Genomic DNA, 26,524 nt, shown 5'->3' on the forward strand with positions numbered 1-26,524 from the left:
AGCTGCACCCAGACTAAACAGTTGGATGAAAACAGGCTGGTGGTATTATGGTTTGGGAGATGTTTTCATTGCCAGATCCTATCTTGACATTGTTTTGCCCTACATGATGACTATGTATCCAGATGGCACTAAACTTTCAACAAAATTTACCCCAGGGGTTCACATCTGGTGAGTATGGGCTTGGCACACCCAGTGGTCCTGAGCTGGATATCATCATTCTTCTCTTGGTGATTCCCTTCTACTTTTCTCTCTCAGGGTAACTTGGGAATTTTTTTTTTTTTTTTTTTTTTTATAGCTGGTGCAGCATAAGCCTCAGGCTTTCTTGCACCACATAGCTAATAATATGCCCCATGTCATAAGGTAGTCACTGTGCTGGAATGGTTTGTGTCCAAGCGTTGTGTGTGTGTGTGTGTGTGTGTGGGCTTCCCCGACAACCCCCCCCCCCAACATTAATATCATCAAACATTTGTGAGATGTGGTGGAGCATAGCATTCACCAGTGCTTCATTCCATTTCCTAACTCTAGGACATCCTTTTATCCTGCTTATCCAGGATACTTGAGGACACCCTCCATGGTCTCACTGAGTTAATGCCACGCTGGGTGCAAATGGTTATCACAGAGAAAGGCAGCCCAACACACTATTCTGTAGGTGCTCATACTGTTTTGGCTCATGAGTGCATGTTTCATCACTAGTCTGTGCTTCACAAAAGCTCCATACAACTACAGACATCCTTTGCTGATTTATGGAGTTACCACTATAGACTTTCAAACTTAAGGTGATATTTGGTGGGAAGGGGGAGAGGTTCATTCCTTATGAGCTGGAAAATACAGAAATGCAATTAGACAATGGAAATGGGAACTGTTAGTAATGTGAATTATATATATAAAAATACTATAAAAGTTTAACTTACCATAGCTCCAGGGAAAAGCTTCACAATCACTTGCAAATGGAATTTTAATGGTAGAAACTCATCCTAATTTTGCACCAAGATTTTTTGAGATAATGAATAACTGATTCGTTATCCAGTTCAAGGAGGCATGTTCCCTGTTTCTTAGCAGAGGAACCACTTTTACTAATATTTATTCTTTGACATGATCAATGATTTTAATCATAAAATTGAACTCTTCTGAGGGTCACAGTAGTCAAACAAAATAGTCCAATCTAAAATATTGATTTAGGCATGTTGATGGTGTGATCTCATGAGTTCAAAGCTTACAGAGACACCACTTTTGCTTCTAACAAAATTTAGTATAAAAATTTTTGTATATTAAGAGTCCCCACATTCACTTTGCATCAGAACATTCCAAGATGGATTTGACTACAGGTAAGCAAATTTATAAAACAGTCCATTATTTAGTGTAAACTTCAAAATGTTTACATTTTTAGAACAATTGTACATCTCAAAAAATAATAATTGCCATTTTTCTTTACATATGGTATGCAAAACTTAGTAGTGGCAAATGATGCAAGAAAGCAAGCTTAAAGAATCAGCCAAAAAAAAAATCCCATATCACCTGTCCATCCCTCCAATTGTCTGTCTAGTACAACCATCCTTACTCTATTTGAATTTGTTCCCTCGTGTGTAGTCTAAAAAAAGAGGAAGAATGCCATCAACATTGAGCTTGCTCAATCCATTCAAAGCCTTAAAACACCCAACAGAACCACCTCGCAGATGCCTAGTCTCCAGATACTGCAATATGCAGAATTGAAACCTTTGCAGAATTGAAACCTTTGCAGAATTAAAACCCGTAAATCAAAACCTCATGCTAGCTAATCAAATATTCACAGAAACCTGGGTATCCTGTTCATGTTACTCCATAGATATTATAGCCAATACTTGGGAAAGAATCTTTTGAAAATGCAGACTGACTTTATATAAAAAAAAAAATTCTTAAAAAATAACTATTGTAGTTATAAACTTGAAATTTTATATACGCAACAAGTACAGTACTGATGACATTTCCTGAAAAAATGGAAAATATGCTGCTATGTTATAAATATCCAGAGAGTTGTATTTTTAAATTTTCACTAAAAATAATTACTGTAAGACATGAATATGATATACATTCTCAACCTTTATGCTATTCTGATGAACAAGAAATCTATCCTTTGCCATATAATTGCCTTTTAAATTGTAGCACTGAAATTGCTGAAAAGGCCACTAGTCGTGTAATGGCAATTTTAAAAATAGTTTTTATGATCAAAAGGAAAGAGAAAGTGATAAATGGCTGCACTAGGAGCTCTTAAAAGCAATCCTTTGGAGATTAAACAATATTCATTTGCCCAGTTACATTACGAAATATGATCATAGTCAAGGTAACATTGTTTTGTGCACAATTCCTGAAGGATTAAAATCCTTAAGAAATTGTGGCAGTCAGAAAAACAGGTTTAAAATACTTTATAAATTACAAATACAAGATGCAAAATCAATAGCTTTATTAATTTACATGCTCTAGTATGGCATTTCTTTTCCTTTTTTTTACACAAATGGTTTATAAATGGTTTTAGTAGTATACAACAATGAAATCTTTATTACATATATATTACAAGACAATTATACAAGACATATAAGAAGGGTTTCTCAAATCAACATAAATGTTCTTTAAAATTCATTATAACCATTTCATTTAATTCTGAACATTTAAATCTACACATGTAGAGTCCGTAGTGATATATTCAGCATAAAAAACATTCATATTTACATAAAATAATATTGACATTAGTTGTTCAGACAAATTATTAACAACTCATTGAACAATCTCATGAGTTATGACAGCAAAATTGTGCTAAGAAATGCTTGGAACACAATCTTCTCTTCACAAATATGATCAAAGTACTATACAGAATATGACAGCTTCCCAATCTTTGATAAATCCTAGTATAACTACATGAATGGCAACCATAACACATGAACAGTTTTCTCCTTAATAAGTGAATTTAGACAGCTCAGCATTAAAGTTTGAATAAATTTTTTTGGATTCTAAGGTGGCTTGGACAGTGACTAGTTCTTTCTCAGGGTTTCATATTATCAAATTATATTTTAGTTATCATCCTGAATATTGTTTAACATAATATACACTAATTCAAATTGTCTGGCTCTCTCTTCAAAAAAAAAAAAAAAAAAAAAAAGCACCAATCCTCAAATAATGGTCCCACTTTCATTATTGCACAATCTAATACACTATGTATGTAAGAAGAAGAAAATATTACAAAAATCAAAGGTTTTACACAATACTTAGCAAAGCTAATTCATAAATTAGCTCTCCAAAATCCCTAGTGTATAACAGTACTGTAGAAACAGTAATAAGTATTACTGTTTTTTTTAAAACTAGAAAATTTCTACAAGATATAAAATTTCACTTGTATCGCCTTGATATTTAATTTGTAATTGATGCCAAAATTACAATCACCTTCCATTTAGCAAAGATATATATATATAAACTGCAACGCTTTAATATTATAAGGATGTTTAAATTTAAATGCAGTAAAACAACATTGGACTCTATATATTTTTGCAAAATTAAATGGTTTATTTATACCGAGAGCAGAAATATGTTTCTTATATCAAGGCACATTCAAATAAAATTGCATTAATATCAATGTTTCAGATCCATTTTGATATTCTATCAAGATAAAGTGCTAAACTATAGCAGACTCTAGACTCTCAGGAGGCTGATGTATCAAAAGCTTAGCAGCTTTTGATACATCACAGAGCAGATTTGAAATGATGATATTAATAAAATTTTGTTTAGTGAATTGAATGTGCCTTGGTGGGCGATATATATATTTCTGCTCTTAGCATCAATAAACTATTTAATATTCAAAAATATACATGGGATCCAGTAATATACAGCATTTAAATTTAATTATCAGTCCCACACCTTTTCATAAAAGTGCTTGCTATAATTATTTAGTATTTCCCCCATACACACTCGCATGCACACATTTTATTTGTTGCTTACTGCATCTAACACAGCTTTGATGACTTTTTAAATTAAGTGATTATTAATTTCTGACTGTTTAACTAAGTGATGTAAATTATTATGTGCTACTGTACAATGCCCTTCTACAGAATAATACAATATATAATGCAATCTCTCACCATGGCAACTACAGACAAGTTTTCAAATAACATTAATAATGAAAAATAACCAAAATACAAATAATGGAAAGAAGTGAAGCATATATATATATATATATATAACAATATGTAAAAACTATTATAACAATAAGACACCAGTGACTTCCATTCCTTTCCACTGTGTAATTATTGCAATAGCTGGATTTGTTGATCATGGTGCAGGGATGAGAGGAAGACCATAAGACATATTGGAGTTCAATTACTGCAAACATGAGACTTAAAACTTTTCACTGGCATTGAATATTGGTAGGAACATATATTTCCTTTGGTTGCTCTCCCATTTTATTGCTTGGTCTACACCACGAATATGCAACTTATATATTTTCTAAACCCAGAAGTATTCAATTTTGTAATAACTAAACTTTGCTAAATACAGGCTATTTCTCAAAAAGGATTACAGATATTTAAAATCAGATTTTAGTTAATGAGAACCTCCCTTTGGTTCAAACACACAAATCTATACAGTGTCTGCTATTTATTCAAATTTTCTCCTCTTAGCTTTTAGTCCACAAACAATGGTTATTCCTGAAATATTAACAGGTTTATATTAGTTAATATAAAATAATATATTAATTATTCTACAGAAAACAGTATGCTCAAGTAAAGAATAAAACATAAAGCACGTATACATTTTACCATTTAAAGTTTTATAAAATATTTAGGTTTTATAAAACCTAAATATAGGTTTTATACCTGAATGAAATTATATCATATATATTATATTGTGGGTGGGTGTGGGAACAGAGCGAGCCTTCATTGCATAACGATTACATGTTATGGGCAACCAATCTAATACTTAAAGTTTAATTTAAAAAGTAAGGTTAGGGTAATGATCCCAAATAGAAAAATAAGTAAAGCTCTGTTTTTAAGATAATTTTTTATTAAATGTTCTTCTCATAAAAGCTATGTAAAATAAAGTCTTGTGAGTGAAGTTTTATTCCATCTTCACATATCAAATCTTGTATGTCTGAAATTGCATTTCTTAGCACCTACAGCTTAGCTTTGCCTTTTGTAACCTAACCTGTATTATTTTAGTTTTTCTTAATAGCTAACAGTTACAGAAGGCTTTTTTTATTACCTTTCACTATAAGGAATATAATGCTGCACTTTCAGTTTTTTCCACAATCACCATGATGGTTTATGTAATCCTAAATAGTAACTAAACTACAAAAGTAAATCTAACTACTTAAAGAGTAAATCTTTGTTGCTTTACATTTTGGGATATTAAAAAATATATTATAAGATTTTTTTTTCTGTTCTAGGGTATAATAATAAATTACATTTGCCTAAAAGTTAAGTATGCATCCTGTATATTAAAGAATTATACATTTCAAATATGTGCTGCTTTTTTTTAGGTCATAGCAAGCTAAAATGAAACAAGAATCATTAAACAAGGCAAATCTTAAGGGGGGTTTTATAAATAGTTTACTACACTCAAATCTGGAAATGCTGCATAGTGAGTATAACACATCACAACTATTAACGTAATTCTGATACTGTTAAAGAGCATAAATATGACTGACATCCGAATAACTGCATGGTCATTGGTGGGGGGGGACTTGTTTATACTCTGGCATGACCATCAGGTCAGAGGAGTTTACAACAAATCATGAATACAATCATTAATCATATTTCGCAGTCAGGGGCTGGAACCACAGTCCACTCAAAGAGTGTATGCTAGTGCACTCTCACTCCTGAGCACTTGGCTACATCATTAGCAGAATTCTTTTCAAATGTATGTCATTATATTAAATTACTAGAAAATATACCAGTAATTAAAATAGTAAATGTAACACTGAATTAACAAACCCCTAGTAGACATGCTAGTGTATTTTTGAATATATATATATATACAACCAAAAAAAAAAAAAAAAAAAAAAACACTGAAATTAAAAATCTGTTTGAAAAAATGGCTTTAAAATATCAAATCACACGAGTCAAGTGTTTGTAGCATATCATTTTACCATTTAAAGTGTTTACAACAAATCAACTGCATGCCCAGCTGTATAATACTTTTTTGGGATGAACAACTTAATTAAAAAAAAAACAATAATAAATGTTGAAGGACAAACAATTGCCTTTAATTCAAATTGGTTTATTCTCTCCCCCCCCCCCAAATATATTGGGTGGCATACAAAACACATTGCACCTGCTTGAATAATGCTTTTTGTGCTACCACAGATGGCTGCCATTGTTGCATTTCTTGCAATAAAAAAAAATATATTTAAATAAAGAATGACACTGCAAAGTGCACAAGTATTTCTAGCCTTTATTCCAAAAACCAAATGGTACACAAAAAATACCTGTGCTTGTTCATGTGACTTTTGTGATGCACCAGTGTGAAGGTTAAATCCACATAATAGCATGAAATCATTTTTGGTATTCTAATTTTACTACTATAAGGCAACAATTTACCACTTGGATAATTCAAAAAATCACAACCAAGAAAATAAAAAACTTTGCCAGATGGTTACAGCAAATATGCAATTTGAGGAACTGAACTGTTATTTATGTATTTATACCTTTTGGCCCTAAGCACGCTGTAAATAATGTTTGATACATGTCTTCAAATCTTCGACTCCTAAATATCACTTTGCTTCACTTCTAAATTGTGTTATATCATAAACAAATAAACACAGCTCTCCCTTGTTGGTGTATGACTACAGTTTGCTATTCAAAAAGTTACTATATTTCATTTCCAAAACATTTAAAATTAGATCCAATTTTTACCAAAGTGTAGTGCAAAGAATATGCCCTGTGGTCATCCTCTAGCATATAATTTTAAAAGTACTTCAAGAAAAGAGCAATTTCAAAACTGGGAATGAATTATTCTTAAATAACCACTGCACATCACATGGACAGTGCACGTCACAAATTCTTTCAAGGATTAGCCATAAATTTACTCTAGCTGACCACATGTGGATATTTGAAATTTGACAGTATGAAAACAATGTGATGCTGTCATTAATGGTCTGTGTGTACTGTATAATTTTCTTTACTGCTCAATTCTTATTACAGTATTTTTAACTATAAACAATAATAAGGTATAATTCCTAACATATAGCTCATTTAGTGTATATCTTTAGATCTCTTCCTCCTACAGAAAAACAATTCATATGCATAATAATGAAAACAAAATGCAACCAAAATTAAAAGAATGGCTGACTGGTTATAACAGTACAAGTTCATTATGAAATGGAGAACAATATACAGTATCTGGCAGTAGTTTTTATTAGGTCTGTGATTGGATGACTGTTATTGACTCTGTCCTTAATTCTGAAGATGTTAGTACAGTGTGATTTAAAAATAGTTAAAAGAACAGTATTGCTAAGAGTAAAAAATTGCAAATGGCAGCCCATGTTATACTAAAAAATTTCATCAGTTATTTTAGAAGGGAAAATGAAAACAATCTTGTACTGAATGTTATATCTTGTCAAAACAAATAGCCAGAGCAGTAAGATTTGAAGAGGTAATAGCAAAACCATTTCTTATCCCATAATTTTTCATTAAATCTATATGTGAATCAACAACTTTTAGGCTACAGAAAGCTACTTCCCTTTTAGAGATTAGTGACAGATTTTATTAAAATTAAAGTGAAGGTGCACACATATAAAAAGAATACACATACATATATTAAACCATCTTTATCAGCATGAAGCTATCAATGGAAAATGCCACAGAAAAAAAAGTGATGGGATGCATTTAAAAATGTAAGGTGGCATAATTTTAAATACAGAGAATGAAAGCAAGAAGAATGAACAAAACTGACTATTATTTACATGATAGATAAATACAGTCATCACATGAAAATAGCCACATGCAAGAATATACTTTAGGAAACAATCTACAAATAAACCACATATTTGAAAACATAAGTTATATGCAAAGATGACAACAAACAGAAAAACAATTTTAATTTAAGATCAAATATTACGCTTACGTAATATTTGACTTAAGAAATTCGACTTTAAGTAAGTTTTTGCCAGCCAGTGCAAACTTTAAAAAAATGTGGAAATAGGATCCTGTAGGAATAAATGGAGGTATCATGAAAATATCGTAACGTGAACCCAATAGCAGATTGTTTTGGGGTTTTTTGATAATTCGTTCCAAGACCTCAGAAGTAAGTTGAAATTTTCACTATATAACTAAGCTATTTATCTCTCTAAACGGTCATTTTTATAATGGAAATTGCACTACATTCTCATCGTTATCATATGTTCTGTTATAAGAATAAGAATCAATTTTGAACACCCTTGTGATATTTTTCTAAAACACATTTCTGGAGGTCATTACCATAAAACAATAAAAACAATTTGCACTTTCCAGTTTATTGGGCTTTTCTGTTGGCGCAATCTATTATAAACAGGTAGTAAACGTGATCGTATTGCATTTGTGATAATACCGATAACTGGAATTCTGCTGTTTTTTACGTTACGGTATTATGGTGAAATGAGTTCCCATTACAATGGTGAAGGGAAAAGGACCAACAGAAAGTGCAAGTGCTGGCAGTGCTATGAAACAAAACAAAATTGATTTAGAAATGAAGATGATTAATTAAGAAGTACGAAGCAGGACAAAGTTTGTCATCTATTGCATGGGAATTAGGTCTCGCTGTTTCAATAGTGAATACCATTTTAAGGGACAGTGCATATAAAAGGGCCTCCGTAGCCAGGTGGGAAGGAGCAGCAGTGTGTAGCACACGCTTCTTGATTAGACCGGGGTTCGAGCCCGTCACCACCAAATACGGAAAGGTCAGGGAATGACCATCGCATATCCCGGAGCAATATGGCCTTAGTTGCTAATGCTCCTAAAAACCAAATAACAAACAAGCATATAAAAGAACATGTTAAAGGATCAATGCATTTAAGATCAACAGTGATCACAAAACAGCGTTCAGGTGCTATATCAAAGATGAAAAAGCTAATAATATGGATGGAAAATCAGATTCAGTAGCAAGTCCCTCCCCCCACCATCCAATGGCCATTCAAGCAAAAGCAAGAAGTATTTATTAAGATTTTTTGTATAAAACAACAGAAACCATATTATAATCTACATATTAGGTATGACTAACTGCTAAGTCATCAGCAGTTAGTAAATACCAGATAAATGCAAAAAAATCAGACAAATTCAATTAGCATTATAATACAACAGTTTGACTTTTGTCATTTTCTCCTACTGTTGATTTTATTCAACAATATAAAATGAAATTCTTAAGATCAATTACAGATTCTTGTGATCATTGTAATTTCACAGTACAGTATAGTATGTTACATCTTCCCCCCTTCCCAATAACTGATCAATTCTTTTGGCTAGAAATAATTATCTAAGTTTGTGACCTTCAAAAAATTCACCAAGTAACAAAAATTAAAGGGGAAAAAAATTGGGAAAATCCACACATACAGGTAATCTTCAAGATGGATTATCAGGAATTTACTGTACATGTAGTAAAAATGTAGTTAACTTAATTCTATCATTCAAGTAAATTTAGAAAAAGGTTTAGGAATAGAACAGCTATAAAACATCACTGTATATGACTTGGCAAGTATCTCACCTGTATGCATATCCAAAAGCAAACAAGTTTGTTACTTTAAGCCTCAATGTTGTGAATATTACCAGGAACTGTCCATTCCTGCAATTCAAAATACACAGCACTGCTCCAACAGGAGAAGCATACCATTACCTGAAATGACACTATATGGATAATGGCATTACAAATAGAGAGCAACATATATCTCCTTAACACTTTTGCTGCTGACTTTTCCAACAACCCAGGATTTTGACCTAGGATTGAGTCAATCTAGATTTTTTCGAAAAGGCAGAAACATTTTTGGCTTTCTTTTCACTATGACTGAATTAATCAGCCTTGACAAAAATATCCAGTTTTTCTTCTGAGAAATTGGAATAAAAAGTTCTAAAAGTAGGGTGGTCCCCCCCCCCTCCAAGCGTATTAAAATACGAAGCCATATATTTGCATTCAGAAAGCAGCAAATGCATTAAGGAGCAGTGTGCAGAAATGAGGTAACTGCTGTTGACATACTTCATAAAATGCAAACTCAACATGAAATTGATGCATATTGTGGAACATTAAGCTTTCTTTTTGCTATGTACATAAGTAAAGATTTTTTTTTCCAACAGATATCCTTATAATAATGGCATGAAAATTAATTCCCACATTATTTAAAAAAAAATTTTTTGTCACTCTTTGATATCTTTTGATTAAGTTAGCATTTCCATTTCCTTAATGTTATCCATAACTCAACTACTGAAGAAATCTTGACATGGCAACTATTAACATATTATAAATATATATAAGTGGTGGAGAATAGGCTCATTGTGTGGTGTGCTTCTATGTTCTATAATTTCAATCTTCAAAAGAAAAATGAACATTAAAAAGATCACACAGCAAAAAATTAAAAGACCTGAATGAACTGAAAGATAATTCATTAATACTTGATCAGTGGTGATAGTCAATATATTTACAGGCTTGAAATTTATGATAAAAGCAATTAACGCTTCTTAAAATAAAAATACAGAGCCAACCAGAAATAACTATTTTTATGACACTTTTAATGTAACAAAAGCTATATGACCTATTAAATAAATTAGTAAACCATTACCCTGACTGTTTTGGATAGGGCACTCTTGGCCATCATATTTTCCTGAAATCAGTCCACATGACTACTAATGTTTGCAGACATTTTGTGGCTATATATTTATATATTCTATAAAGGCAGACTATATATAGGGACATGTGCAAACAACTGAAGAACTGTAACTGAAAACAACTAATGTTAACAAGTGCTGATAATGACATTGTGACTATAAGGGCATAAAATTTTGAAGTCATCTCAAATAAGTTCTTGAATTAACAGAGAATATTTTCCATTAAAATAACCTCTTCAAACTCTAGTGGCTTAAACAGTCATTAGATTTATATAAATAAAATATGGCATTAAAAAAAAACAGCCATTCCTTGATGACTCAGTACCTATTCGTATATGATAGCTTCAATTAATTATGGCATTATTACATCACAGATAACATAATCAAAAAATTAAAATATGGTAGATAAATGAAATCAGATAACTTAAACATCTGTTTGGTATACTCATATCTTACACTGCTTTACAAAAAAAGTTTATGGCTGCAATAAATATTTTATAAAAAAAAAAGTTGGAAATTAATTAGAACTATTCATTCACATACTTTATTATAGTATCTAAGATGGTAAGAGTTGCTTTCATTATGAAATGCATGAGGATGCTTGCACAATTATTTTCTGTTAGCAACTATCCCTCAATTTTCTATCAGAAAAAAAACAATAACCAAAGGAACTTTGGGTAAAGTCTCATGGGAGAATGTGTGCTGATTATTTTATTCTAATTTATTTGATTTGACATCCCTGGAGTACTATTTATACAAACAGAGGAAGGGTTTCAGAAAAGCAGTTTTTGTCCTAACACAGTCCCAAAAATTTACTGGGGTTATTTTATATATCAAAATAAAGGAAACTGCTCAAAATTATTATTTTATTTTTTTTTTTTAGTAAACAGCTGTTAATCTTGCATATTCAAATGTGGTGTATTGTATATTTGCATTTTTACGTTGTAGACATAATCAAATGAGAACTGCAGTTCTCATTGATTACTCAAGGTATCAGAAGTTTAGAATGAAAAGATATTTATGCCAAGATTTCAATGTGACTGACTGTCAGTGAAAAAAAAAAAAGTTGTGAAGAGTATTTATTTGAGCTTTCTTCATAATTCATACAGATCAACAAAAGTAAACCAACAGTTAGGAATATCTATCAAGCAACTGTGTGGAAGCTCATATAGAGATGGCTCTTAACGGAACGTTACAAATTTCATTTCAGCACTACTTATTTAATGAACTGGTTAGGTTATCATGACTTTCACTCAAAAACTGTGTTTAGTGATGGACAATATATCACTATAAGGGAAAAATAAACCATCACAACATGAGGAACACAAATTTCTCACACAATTGAGGACAGCCGTAAGGCCCAGATGTTTTGCAGTTTCAGCATAATGTACAGTCGCTTCTATTTTGCAGAATATATACACAGCATGAACCTCCCTGAGTAGTATTTCAAGAAGATGGTGCTCCTCCATGCTTCACAAGCATGCTGAATAAATTTCCTAACTGCTGGATTGGTCATGGAAGTCCTTTACACCATGATTTTCAAGGCCACCAGATCTTACTAGAGGTGATCTTTTCTTGTGGGATTATATGAAAGATCAGACTTATATTACTCCTCTTCCTCATGATATTAATAATTTAGAGGGGCATTGGTGATGCTGTTACTACAGTTTAAGTATAGCAAGTGCGGCAGAAGTTGGAATTTCATTTAGACATCTGCAGAGTCATAAATGGAATCCTATATTCAATATTTATAAGATAAGTAAAACTAGAGAATTCTCTTTCCTCTGAATTCTATTGGTAATAACCCTGTGCATAACTGAGCCTGTTAAAACTGCATGTTTTGCAATACAAAATGTACATTTATTTTTGACATTTCACTAGTGAATATCACAAGTATTTGATAACATGAAGAATGATTTCAGGTTTGACCAAAATCTGGAAATATTCTATCGACATTCACATTTGACAAACTTTGAATTTAAAATCCAAATGCAGAAATATGAAAACCTAAAAGTAAATATTTACCTATTCTACCAATACATAATGTATTTCTCAAATATATGTCTATCCATAGTTTTATTTTTGGAACACAGCTAAATGTAAAACAAAAAATATTTCAAGTGACTGCTTTCCTCTACAGCTCTGGTAATGTCATGATTAAGGCAACATTTAAAGTACTGCTAACCAAACAGTGGTAGAGTGGTACCTATATTAACCTTTTCACAACTAAATAGTTGAACTGTGTTTCACATGGGTGGGTTTCAGTAAGTACATACACAGATATACTATGAATTTATGATTTTATAAGGTCACTTCAAGTATGTTTCAAATAATGCATCTGCTTTTGCATGAACTGTCTTAAAATTTGTCCAGAATATACTACCATGTCTTATCTATGTTTCCAACTAATAGCAGACAGTTTTAATATATGGCAGCACGAAATCAGCTTTGAAAATCAGGAGGAGAACACCATCTGCCAGCTACTGTTAACTGATTTTGACTTACAAAAGGGAAAATAAAAGAAACTCTCTGGAATTCATATTCAAAAATTGGTAAAAGAGAATTAAGTAATGCTTAAACAGATGTAGAGGACATTACTGCTTAAAAAAAAAAAAAAACCCTTGGGGGTTTTTTTTTTTTTTTTGTTAATTCTGATAATTTCTCTAATGCTGAGAAATAAAGTCAAAATAAGAATTAATATTTAAAAGCATTTATGCGTGAATCTTTCATTTTTACAAAATCTCAAAATTTCATGAAGAAACTTACTCCATGGAGTCTGCACTTGTAAAAAACTGACTACAGGGAGCCCCATGCATGTTTGAGAAACTGAAACTCACTCATGAAAAGGTAAACTATATTCCAAGAACTGTGGTGGATACATCAGCTGGCAGGCTGAACATTCCTTCAATAAGAATTTTCTTTTGCAGCACAGAAATTCTTTTTTTAACCTATACCATCAAATTCTTACTGCTATTTCTGATCAATTTTACTGCGAGAGCTTTGGTGATGACAGATCAAATTATAAATGTCTCAACAATCATCTGATACCGAATCATCTTGAAGACAAGAATATGATATCAAAATATGTTAGTAATATTTGAAGTTTATATATATAGTTATAAGAGTAACATGTAATTTAGCAAAAATAATAATAAATAAATGATATACGCCTAATCATTAAAACTAGTTTTTTTTGTAAGTAGTAGATGGCAAAAAAAAAACTTAACAATACTCAAACTATTATTTATATAAAATAATTCTATAAATAAAAAAAAGTTGAAATTAAATTATATTCTCTATCCCTAGGTTTGCCATTATTGCATTTAGATTTTACCTGTGAAATCATATTTTAATTCTACATGAAAGTCAAAATAGTGCATTACTTTTCAATACATATTATTCTGGCTTTGTTCTTCTCTTTCCACATGCTGCTGCACTCAGACAATTATGACTCATTAACTGTTTGTGTAATTTTAACCTGCTTAAAATGAACAAGACAGTTAAATACTGCAAGGAAACAGGATCGCATGAGTACCAATGAGAACTATTACTGTAGATTAAAAAGTTTTAGTTAAAAAAAAACAAATAATAATCCTCTTGAATTATCTGCCATCCATATTTCATAAATAACACAAATAAATATGCACTCTTAAGGAATTTATTATTCAAGAATGAATATACTTTTTAAATACATAATGCTGAACTAAAAACTATATTCAAATTTCTGAAATTGAAACATTTCCATATATTTTATAGGAAGTAATGAAATTTATATATAAGAACTGATTTTAACATAATCATTTGTATTGTCAAAAGATTATAAATTATTCGAATTAATTTTAAATCTAATCTAGATATTTTTATGTGGTATTTTTTTCAAACAAATTAAATAATGACACTACTAACCAGCATTACAAAACATATGGAAAGTGCTGAAAACCTTTTATATTATCCTTAAGGAAATATTATCCTTTTTATAAATTGTTGGAGATTGAGTAAAAGGCAATATTTTTGAGGGCAGTTGGCATTAATATCAACAAAAAATTTTTAGTCCACACTGATTTTAAGTGCTAATAGTGATGGAGGATATTGCCATTAAAATTTCAGGAAAAAAGATCTCTTAATATCATAAATAGCTGTTGTTATTCAGCAGCTTTTCTATATTTATTGATAATACATTTGTATATTTTATGAATTACATTTCTAAAAAAATAGTTTGCTATTAGCATTTAGAAGGATTTCTAATTTTACGTCTCATTTAATAATAAAAGTACTTTTAAAAATTTTAATTAATGCTTCTAGGAGTTTCCTTTTATCTTTTCTGATTTATATTTATATTGATAGACAGTAACAGAACTGTATTCAAACATGAAAGTAAACTATGATAACAATGTCAAATGATTCAAAGAGGAACTAACTATCACTAATTATAATTATTAAATATTCCAAAATAAATTCTGATCTTACTAGGAACAATTATTCTTGATTTCGTAGTATGGTGTAGGTTATACCAATTCCACAACTGTTAAGACTTTATTCTAGAGATAAGAATAAGGAGAATCATGCAACTTAATAAAAGCTATTAATTTTAATAATCGGAATAGCACTGAATATTTCCTTCCAATGCACTACTGCTTGAATTTTGGTATAAAAATTGCTAATTGTAACAATTTACTGATATAGTTTACTTTCGCAATTTCTATACAAAAATTATAAATTAATGAAAAATAAGGTAACAAACTTTAATACACAGTGTATATATACATACACACACATGCATAAAAACTAAAGCTAAACAGGTTTTTTTTTAAACAGGAGCTGTTATTTTTATATTGAACAGATGTCAACTAGCTCTGAATAACAACATTCATATTAGAAGTTTTCTTTCTTTTTGCTAAACATATCATTATAGTATACAAAATTATATCTGACCATCTAAAAGTACTCTGCTAATTATAATTTTAATTGTAATTAGTGGAGTAATTAGCTTTTAAAAACTGCTTAAAGAAAATAATATTTAATGCCATGGAATAGTATATTTCTATTCAGAATAATCTTAATAAGAATTGTGTATTTTTCTCCATTCCAAAATACCTTTTGCAAAGTCAATTTACAGCAGAGTTGCTAAAAACATGTAAGTGAAAATAGCAGGTTATTTTTCAATACTGGACAAAAAAAAAAAAAAATCATTACTTACAAATAAATACATGCCCATATGTTGCACATCAACTGTTCAACTTGCTGATTCATATGCAACTTTATATATTTGTCACTATCCCTATTTTTTTTGCTTGATGACAGGCAAAATATATATTATAAAAAATAACAAAAATAAAGAAGACCTTTCAGTTTTTAACAAACACTGACAAATTCAACTTTATCTGGATTGTTTACTGAAAGGTGACCACTAGATGAAGTCTGTTTACTATAGAAGTTACAGCATTCATTTCTTTTACAAATATACATACATTATTATATATAAACCTTTTTTATGTACAGACACTTGCAAACAAACACTCTTTTACATTCTTGTTTGAATAAATATATAAATGGGTACTCACTGTTCCTACCAATATTTGAAATAACTCTCAAAGATGGCATTAATAAATGCCACAAGTTGTAGATATGATGAGAATGTTTGGATACAAAAGCAATATTTTCTTAAGAGGCCACTGAATGATTTCTTGAGCTATTATCATTTACAGATTGGAAGATATTTTACCATCCTCATACATATATATATTTAAGCAGCTAGTAATGCCAATTGAATATTTCTGGATACCAGAAAAGACAAAGGCAACTAAGTACAGTAAGAGAAAATGCTAAAATTTATAATTTATTCTTGTTTAAGAATAAAGAAAGCCTTTCCATTAATTTCAACTAACTACATTAGTACTGAATTACATCTAACATAAACTAATATTACTCAGTAACAAGAGTGAAAAAATGAAGAAATACGTAATTCATTAATTCATTTATTAAAATTCACAGAATAAATATACTGGTAATTTTTCCCATTTGTGTCATTGTAACTGTAACTAACAGAACATTCCTGAAAAACTACATTACAGAGTGTATGCAAGTTTATCCGATTATTTATTACCTAGGATTATTTATTATTTATTTTTTTAATTTCTTTCTTTTATTCTTTTTTCTTTTGCTGAAGACCAACCACATACCTGTGTTAAGTATATTCTAACTCTGTGGTACAGGCACAGTTTGAATCTGCAGTTGCTCTTGTTGCTGTTCACTGTCCATCTCTCTCTGGACTGATAAACTATGGTCCATACCTAGGAGAGCCTGTAATGTTTCCAAAGGAATTGTTTGGTCACTAGGAACTTGTAAAGTAGTAGTCCCATCAGGATTTTGTACAATTACTACATTACCGGGTAAAAAAGTATGTGCAATTTGTTCTCCCATGTCTTCATTTTGTTCAGAGGCACTAGACCAAGTTCCTATAACCTGACCATCTGGCAATACTAAATGACGAATGATTGCAGTGCTTTCTGTAGGCTGGCTAGTTGTAAGAATGGTTCTGTCTCCACAGACAACCTGTGAAAACAGAAAAATTCAAAATTTCAGGAATGGCAAAGTATAAACTAAGTTTTTAAACTGAATAGAACAGATAATTTTATGAAAGAAACAAGACTTACTTATGTACCAAATACATTTTAAATATATGGAGCAAAGTAGCATCAGAGTGATGGGATATGTTGCATTTTGAATAAAAGTACCAATTCAAAAATGCTTGTGTAACAACAACAGTAATATGGCTTGTACCAGTTTTTTGATAAAAGGATGGCTTCGCTGCTGTTCAATTGCTAAACAGAAATTGAACAGCACTGAACAGGGTATAAATCATCACAGTTAAATGGCAAAATATATATTATAAAAAATAACAAAAATAAAGACCTTTCAGTGGATAACAATGTGGACAATAATATTTTAGGCATTAAAGGAATTCCTCCCCAACTGTGGGTTGCAAATCACAGTTTTGAGATAACAGTTTCTTTTTATTTGACTACCACAAAAAAAAAAAAAAAAAAAAAAAAAAAATTTCTCTCCTTACTCACACAAGTTCAAAAACAACCTGACAATTACTGCTCTCACCATACACAAATCATATTGGTGGATCTAGGAGGCAATGCCAGATTTAAGTATAATTTTTTTATTTAAGTATTTTTTATAAGGTCACAGGGCCTTGGTTCAAGGGTCCACAATGATCTTTGAGACCCTGGAACAACCACATCAGTGCACCCCCAAAAAATCCACATTTCTAGCGTATGGTACAGAGGGAGTGGATTTATTTACATTGTATCCTCTCAATGACATACTTGTTAGTTCCATATACTCCAGGGGTCACCAATTAATTTTCTTTGCAGTCCATATCAATTACTTTTTGGCAAAAAATTATAAAACATTAAGTAAATACTATGATAGCATATTTATATTTCCTATTATTATAAAACATGAAGAAAGATGCATAACTATAATGTGATTGATTTTTAAATGTTATACAGTATAGCATCAGTTATCCGGAATAATTGATGACAGACCTCTTCCGGATTGCCAAATTTTCCAGATAATTTTTATGGTAAGATTAATAAGATACTCTCCAGAAATTAAAACGAAAAACAAAATTAAAAAATTAAAAATCTTACATTACAGTAATAAATAATTAACAATAAGATTAAATAAATTTAATCATACCTTACGATTAAATTAACTAAAAAAAAATTATAAACCAATCTCAGAAAACAAACATCCATCCAGACATTTTTATGATTTTTATACAAAATAGGAAAATTAGAAGATTTTTAAATGCTTTCGGTTTTTTCGACTTACCGATAACGAGCATGGACAATCTGTGCATTCCAGTGGCATTTGCACACACAGCAATTATAACTTGCTCTTTTCTCATCTTAAAACTTGGTGCAGGCTCTTTTAGTGGCTAGGGTTTTTCTCGGTAATAGTTTCCATAATAAGCCTGCCTCATCAACATTATAAATGTTTTCTTTATCGTAATTTGCTATAAGTGAAGCAAATTTACAAGGATACCACTGCCGATTCGTCTGAAAAAAAGTTTCTCACCTTGAATATCTAGTTCACGTATACCGTGTCTCAGTTTGATAGTATGAACCAAAGCTATAATGCTCAATATGGTCTATGCTGATATCAATATTTGTAAAAGAATAAGAAAAGTTTACCTCAATATGATACGTAGGATATGATTCCATATGATACTCTCCAGAAATTAAAACGAAACCAATTAAAAAATCAAAAAATCTTACATTACAGTAAGAAATAATTAAAAATCAAATGAACACAATTAAAAATCAATTTAACGCAATTAAAAATTAGGTAAAAAATTAATTTACGAAAAAAATTGCAAAACGATTTTCCTTCCTTAGGAAGGAAAATGGTTTCCGAGAAAACCCAGTAGTCTCTGTGATATTTGTCTAAAAAAAATAAAGTGAGTGCACTCTAAAGCAGCATTTTCAGGTTTCGACCTTTTTTTTTGCTGCTAGATCCTCCTTCACTATCCATAATCGACACAAATTCTGTTATTTGGAATTTTTCTTGATGTCATAAATTGTTGAAGTCCCCACATTAAACTCTTTGGAGAGATTTCCTACATTTTCACCATTTTTAATTCTATTAATAATTTAGTTTTTTTGTTGCAATGTTAAAACTACACGTTTTCATCTCGTTCACATTTTATCATAAAAGAATGAAAAAAATAATAAATTACAGTTTCTGGCCGATATTATCCTTATTGAATCTGGAGCTAAACAAATCTGAAATTCAATCATGGTTTCCGAGAAAACCCAGTAGTCTCTGTGATATTTGTCTAAAGGACATTTCTGAAGGTCACATAGAATTCTAGAGGTCCCAACCATAAAGCAATAAAAACAATTTCCAGTTTTCAGTTTATTGAGCTTTTTGTTTGTACAATCTGTTATAAACAGGTAGTAAACTCAATCTTTTGCTTATTATAATCAAATTCAATTTGCAAACGTGATCACTATAACCAGAGCTTACTGTACTACCATTAATTAAAAAAAGAAGAAAGACCAACCTTTCAAATTATTCCGGATAACTGACCTTCTATTGTATATCAATTTAAGGGAACTCAAAAAAATGCAAAACTAAAATGAGTTTTCAGAGTATACAGACTTACAGGAGAGCTCACGGGGGTTTTGTCAATCAATGATATATAGGAATTTTTCCTTCCATCAGGGATAAATAGGTGAGTATCCCATTATATAATTCAATGGCTAGACCACATCTTGAGTCTTATTTTAGCAAAGATGTGGATCTGTTGGAAAAGGTGCAGAGAAGGGCAATGCGATTAGTGACAGAACAAAAAGGTACTCATACCAAGAAAAATTTCAGTTCTGCAAACTGCAGTGTCTGGAAATTAGGCACCAGTGAGATCTGATTGAGGTGTTTAAGGCTTTGAATGGATTGAGTAAGCTAATGATGATGGTATCCTTTTCCCCTTGCTCAAAGAACATACACGAGTGGGCAAATATTTAAATCACAGTAGGGTGTGCAGAAATTTGTTTTCAGCCAGGGGGCACATTGTGGGAAGTGTTTTTTTTCTTCTTCTTCTTTTTTTAGCTAATCCTGTATAAGCTTGCTTTCTTTCATCATTTTCCACTACTAATGCTAATATCTTTATGCACAAATGGTTGACTTAGGTTCAAATCATCTTTGTAATCCATGATTTTAAAATTATGGATTTATATCCATAATTATCCCCTGATAAATAGTGTTTCACTTGGACATGTCGTTTCCTTCCTGTAGTTTCCTGTTTCTGACTAAAATTAATATTTTTCCTGGCCATATTTTGGACTTATTTTTCTAAGGCTTTGAAGATTACCATTTTTTATATATTTATATAAGTTAACATTTATTTTATCCTTATTATGCCCTCTAAATTTTCAATAAATTGGCCAGGAGTTTTACATTATAAATGAGATTAATTGGCAAAAAAAAAAAAAAAAAAAAAATATCGTTACATGGGAAATTATGAGTTACATGAAATTAAACATGTAAAAATGAAATCATGATAATGAAAATATGAGGAACTGAACGTCATATGGAGGAAATTATCCCAGTTCCACAGATGTAATCCACTCAAGGAGCATGTGACAATATTAGTCGTCGGTAGGCAATTTCTGAAGGTCGACTCCAAGACGGAGCAGTGCCCGAATTTTTGGGAGTGCCTGGGCAGGTAGGAACCGACTACACAGTTTCAACAGGTTGTATTTGAGGATTAGTGTGGGCTCTGACCTCAAGGATGGCAGAGGATTGTGCCACTGACAGAAATCCCAGCTGTTTGGGGCATTTATCACTCCTGTGTAAATTTTAATGAAGTCATTAAATGCCTGCTGTCAATTAACCTCGGGAGCCTGGGTACATTTAGCTGCTCAGCCATGTCAGTTGTTCTCCGTTGAGGGGGGGTCGGCGATGCTTATTTGTGGCCCATTTCAGGGTCCAGTATTCGCACGAGAACACCGGTTTTTGAAGTGAGGGCGACGCAGATGCCCAAATTTCAGCAGCATATAAAATATGCCAGATAAACAGTGGCTTGAAGATATCTGGTCGTGATTATGGCATCACTGGAATGAATTAAGTGTTGTTTCGCTCTCCAGAGGGTGTTAAATCGCTTCCAGAGGTATTCTGTGTGAACATTAAATTTCAGCTTCGGATCAAAATAGACACCGAGATCCTTATGGCGGTAACCACTGGGATGAGAGTACCTAAAACTGAAGGTTGAATTATTGTTGGTTGCTGTTTCAATGAGTAAATCATTATTGCAGATTTTGAAGGGTTAAGATTTAATCCAAACATCTTCAAGTAAGTTAAAAGGGCGGTCAAGTTCTCTGTGATAGAAGACGTAATTGCCATTGGGTTTGCAGACGGTGGGATTAAGGTAAGAAACTTTATATCGTCGGCATATATTAGAGCATCATCATGATGACTCATGGAAGGAATCAGAATGGCTGAGAAGAGAAGGCCAGACAGGACACCACCTTGTGGGACGCCTGCATTGATTTTTCTTGTAAAGTGGGTCTTCTTCAAAGTGAGGTGGACACTTCTATTCCTCAATAAGGTGGTGAGGAAAGCTAGTAGGTCTCCATTAATCCTGAAGAAGAATTGCAGAAGCCTGAGAAGGGCTGTAACATCTAGGCTGTCAAAAGCATCTTCAATATCGGCATACACTATAGCTAATTCGGATTTAGTTTCGAAGGCTTGAAGAATTGATGTCTGTGCAGCCATGAGGTTTGTTATGGTGGATCTATTTTCGACTGAGAAATGGAACTGTTTCGGCTTCTGTGGCATCAGCTGTTTGTTTAATGCTGGAAGGAGTACCTTTTCTAGAAGTTTGAGGAGGGTGGAAGAAGTTGAGATTGGTCTGAAATCTTTTAGGCTTGTTGGAGCTTTAACCTTAGGCAGTGGCCTCACAGAGTATTCATTCCATTGAGCAGGGAAAACTCGTGTGGAAAGAACAGAGTTGTAGATTGAGAGTAATGCATCTAGGATATAGGGGCTAAGGCATTTAATTATGAAATGAGGTATCTTATCACGGCCTGCGGTACTAGATGGACGCAGGGAGTTAATAGCATATATCAGTTGCTGTCTTGTGATGGAAATTATGGAAAGGTCATCAGTAGGAGCAAATTGAGAGTTTTGCAGAGGAATTTCAGCAGAAGCGGAATTGGTTTTGAAATGTAGACCATCCAGTCATCCAGATCAAGATTTGAATTAATGCGACGGTAATCACGTTAGGCTCCTACAATAAGATCTAAAAAAATTGATGGGCTAAGAAATGGCAGTTGAAGTTTAACACTGACAAATGCAAGATACTGCGTAAGGGTAGTAATACCAGATTAACATATCAACTGTGTGGTATTACACTCAGAGTAATGGAAAATGAAAAATACAGGGATAATTATGCAGTCAGATATGAAATTTTCTGAGCAATGCAGACAGGCTGCCAAGACATCTCATGGGGTTTTGTCAATGATATAAAGGAATCTTGCTAGCAGTGATAGGGATGTGATTATTGCATTGTATTAGGCAATATGCTAGTCCACATCTTGAGTTCTGCATAGGTTGGAGGCCTAATTTTAGGAAGCATTAGTAGAGGCATACGATGCAAGAAGGCAAGCTTATGCAGCATCAGCCAAAAAAAACCCTCCCATTTCACTCCCTCCATTTGTTCCAAATGCCTGTCCAGCTCAGCCTTAAATTTATTTAGGCTATCAACTTCCACAACAAAAGATGGAAGTCTGTTCCACCAATCAGCTACCTGCTGACTAAAGGCAAATTTCCGCACATCTATTCTACAACTGTCTTTCCTCAATTTGAATCTATGCTCCCTCAGGTTCTTAATCTGAGCAAGAGGAAGAATCCCCATCAGCATTCAGCTTGCTCAACCCATTCAAGGCCTTATACACCTCAATCAGATCACCTCGCATGTGCCTACTCTCCAGGTGCTGCAAATTTGCAGAGCTTAAGCCTTTCTTGGCACCAATCTTGTTGCCCTTCTTTGTACTCATTCTAGCAACTCTACATCCTTCCTAACAAGGCCGGCTTGAGGGTATGTGGCGCCCCTAGGCCAGTTTGGTTTTCAGCGGCTGATCATTTTTTTTATTTAAAATTTTTAAGCTTCATGAAGCAAATCCGTTCCCGATATGTCTTTTTCTGCTGTTAAAAGCATTTCTAAATTCATACAATGTTTTAATCCAGTTAACTAATAATTAATTGATTAAGTGATTATTTAATTTTTCTAGTTTATTGAATGCCCCAGACTGGTTCACAGCTGTAGCGTGATAAAACAGAGTTTGGTGTGAAAAGTAAAATAGGCACCCCAAAAATAAAATTTTTGATCAAAACAGAGCCCCATGCAATATGGCACCTCCAGACCTATACACAGTACTCAAGGTGTGACCTGACCATTGCCTTGTACAACGGGATAATCACCTCCCTGTCCCTGCTAGCAAAATTCCTATATATCATTGACAAGACTCCATGACCTGCCCTGGCAGCTCATCTGCACTGCTAAGCATACTTCCTACTGACTGCACAATTACCCCCACGTCTTTTTCACTTTCCACTTCTGAGTGTAGTACCACATAGTTGATAATTTCTCTTGGGTTATTGCTACTATGCAGTACTTTGCATTTGTCAATATTAAACTTCAGTTGCCACTTCTCAGCCCAATTGCCCAACTTATCTAGATCCATTGGAGTAGTATACTGTCTTTACTCTCGTTAACAACCCTGCCAACCTTTGTATCATCTGCAAACTTGGACATTAAGCCTGATATACCTTCATCAATATCACTGATGAATACACAAAACAACAATGGGCCTAGCACCGAACCCTAGGGAACTCCACTAATAACATTCGTTCACAAAGAGCAGTGTCCATTGATTACCACTCTGTCAGCTCCCACTCAACCATCCCTTTATCCATTGTAGCAACTTACCCTTAATGCCATACCGCTCCAATTTTTACAGCAGTCTTCCATGTGCAACGCTATCAAAAGCTTTCCTGAAATCCAAGTATATGATATCAAAATTATTTTTTGTATCCAGTTCCTTTGTGACCACATCATAGTATCCAATCAAATTGGTCAAACAAGACCTCCCTTTAACAAACCCATGCTGTGTCTTAACTATTACTGCAGTCTTGTCTGGTGGTCCTGCAATGCTTCTTTAACCAGGGACTTCATTATTTTCCCCTGAACACAAGTTAAAACTTGTGTTCGGGGTCTATGGATACTTGTGTCATCTTTTGAACCCTCTTTGTGAATTGGTGATACATTTGCACACCTCCAGTCCATGGGGAACTCCCATGAGTCCAAGGAAGCTCTCATAACTATGGGTAAGGGTTTGCTTACTTCCTTTGCTGCGTCTTTTAATATACCTGGATAAAATCCGTCCACCCAGGTGCCTTCCTTATGTTTAACTTCAATTTCTCCTTCACTTTGCTCTCAGTTATTACAAAATCACTTAGCTCCCTTCTAGAGTTTGATGAACTTCTGTCATTTCCCTCCTTGAATAACTCCTCATGTGCGAATGTAGATGCAAAATATTCATTCAGTTTATCAGCTACCTGAGCATAATCATCAATAGTCAACCCATCTATGTTAAGTGGTCCAATGTGATCCATCTGTTTCCTTCTAGAGTTTGCATAAGTAAAGAACTCTTTTCTTTGCATCCTTTGCCAAAGATTTCTTGTAATGTGCCTTCGCCTGCCTAACCTCCTTTGTGACTTGATTACATACTAGCTCATATCTGCCGTAAGCTTCTGTGTCACCTGATAATTTATATGCATCCCATACATTTTTCTTGTCTGCCACGAACCTCATTAATCCATCTGACATCCATTTAGGCCTAAACCTTGAACAGTATTTCTTAGTTGGAACAAAAAGCCTAGTAACCTCCAAGATTACGTCCCTGGAGGCTTCCCATTTATAATTCACCATTGGGAAGCCTTCAGGGACTTAATCTTGGAAGGATGGAGGTCTGTTGGAAGAGGTGCAGAGGACAATAAGAAGGTAATGAAAGGGGTGGCCTTACCAAGAAAGGCTTCAATTCTGCAAATTGCACTGTCTGGAGACTTGACACCTGTGAGGCGATATCACTGAGGTGTTTAAGATTTGTATGGATTGAGCAAACTCAATGCTGGTGGCAATCTTCCTCTTACTTAGGACACATGAGGGGCATAAATTCAAGATAGAAGTGTGGAGGTGTGCCTTTGGTCAGCAGATGGTTGATTGTTGCAACAAAAATCTTTCTCTTGTTGTTAAAGTGGGTATTTTGAATAAATTCAAGGAAGACCTAGACAAATAATTGTATTATTTTTTAAATAAATAATTTTTTTTTTTTTTTTGGCTGATGCTTTATAAGCTTTCTTTCTTGCATCATATGCCACTATTACTAGTGCTACTACTACTAATAATAATAACTGGTGGAAAGTTTTGTAGATCCATTTGACTCCCTTTAGCCCTGGGGGTTAGCTCTTCCACCCAGGTTTCTGACCCCACCACATGAAGGTAGGAGAGGTGCACCAGGGACTAAAGTAGCCATTAAAGATAAGTTTAATTAGCAAAGAAATTAATAAATACAATAATAAAATGTGGATTTGCTTCCTACCTTCTTACTCAAAATCTTTTAAGTACAGAACCACTTGAAATAAACTGAATAGAGAAAGGCACCAGAAATACAACAGAACTATATTACTTCACAAGAGCACTCTATATATCACAGTTTAAAATAGCTTGGATTTGACATTCGGGGGCCAGCTTCTATGACCTGTTTCAGAATTGCTTTCACCAGAAGCTTGGAATTCAGTTCTTTTTCTTGATTTCATTAATTTGTCTTCTTTGAAAACTTTTGGATCATGAACTGGATTTTAATATGAATCAGTGGCACCACTTGTACTTTTTAGCTTGGTAACTCTGAAAAATGCTCATACTGTTTTTCTCACCAATTCTAACCTCTTTAAAGATTTTGAAGCTGTTGTTGTTGTTTATTTGGTTTTTAGGAGCATTAGCAACTAAGGCCATATTGCTCCGGGATATGCAGTGATCATTCCCTGACCTTTCCGCATCCTCCGTATTTGGTGGTGATGGGCTCGAACCCCGGTCTAATCAAGAAGCGTGTGCTACGCACTGCTGCTCTTCCCACCTGGCTACG

The 26,524-nt window shown here is 32.8% G+C and overlaps 1 protein-coding gene across 1 annotated transcript in view; it reads right to left on the bottom strand.

Moving 5' to 3' along the window:
• Positions 1 to 4,595: 4,595 nt before the first annotated feature.
• LOC150084683 (uncharacterized) overlaps positions 4,596 to 26,524 on the bottom strand; it is a 169,296-nt gene continuing 147,367 nt past the window's right edge. Inside the window, exons 6-7 of the mRNA XM_090376321.1 lie at positions 16,985 to 17,357; positions 4,596 to 4,667 (exon numbers count right to left, since the gene is read on the bottom strand). Of these exons, the coding sequence (XP_090232447.1) occupies positions 17,001 to 17,357 (357 nt within the window). The 3' untranslated portion in view covers positions 4,596 to 4,667; positions 16,985 to 17,000. The remainder of the gene's footprint in view (positions 4,668 to 16,984; positions 17,358 to 26,524) is intronic.

The sequence above is a fragment of the Mastigoproctus giganteus genome, chromosome 6, assembly GCF_048544385.1.
Source record: "Mastigoproctus giganteus isolate SK-2022 chromosome 6, ASM4854438v1, whole genome shotgun sequence".
Lineage (NCBI taxonomy): Eukaryota > Metazoa > Arthropoda > Arachnida > Uropygi > Thelyphonidae > Mastigoproctus > Mastigoproctus giganteus.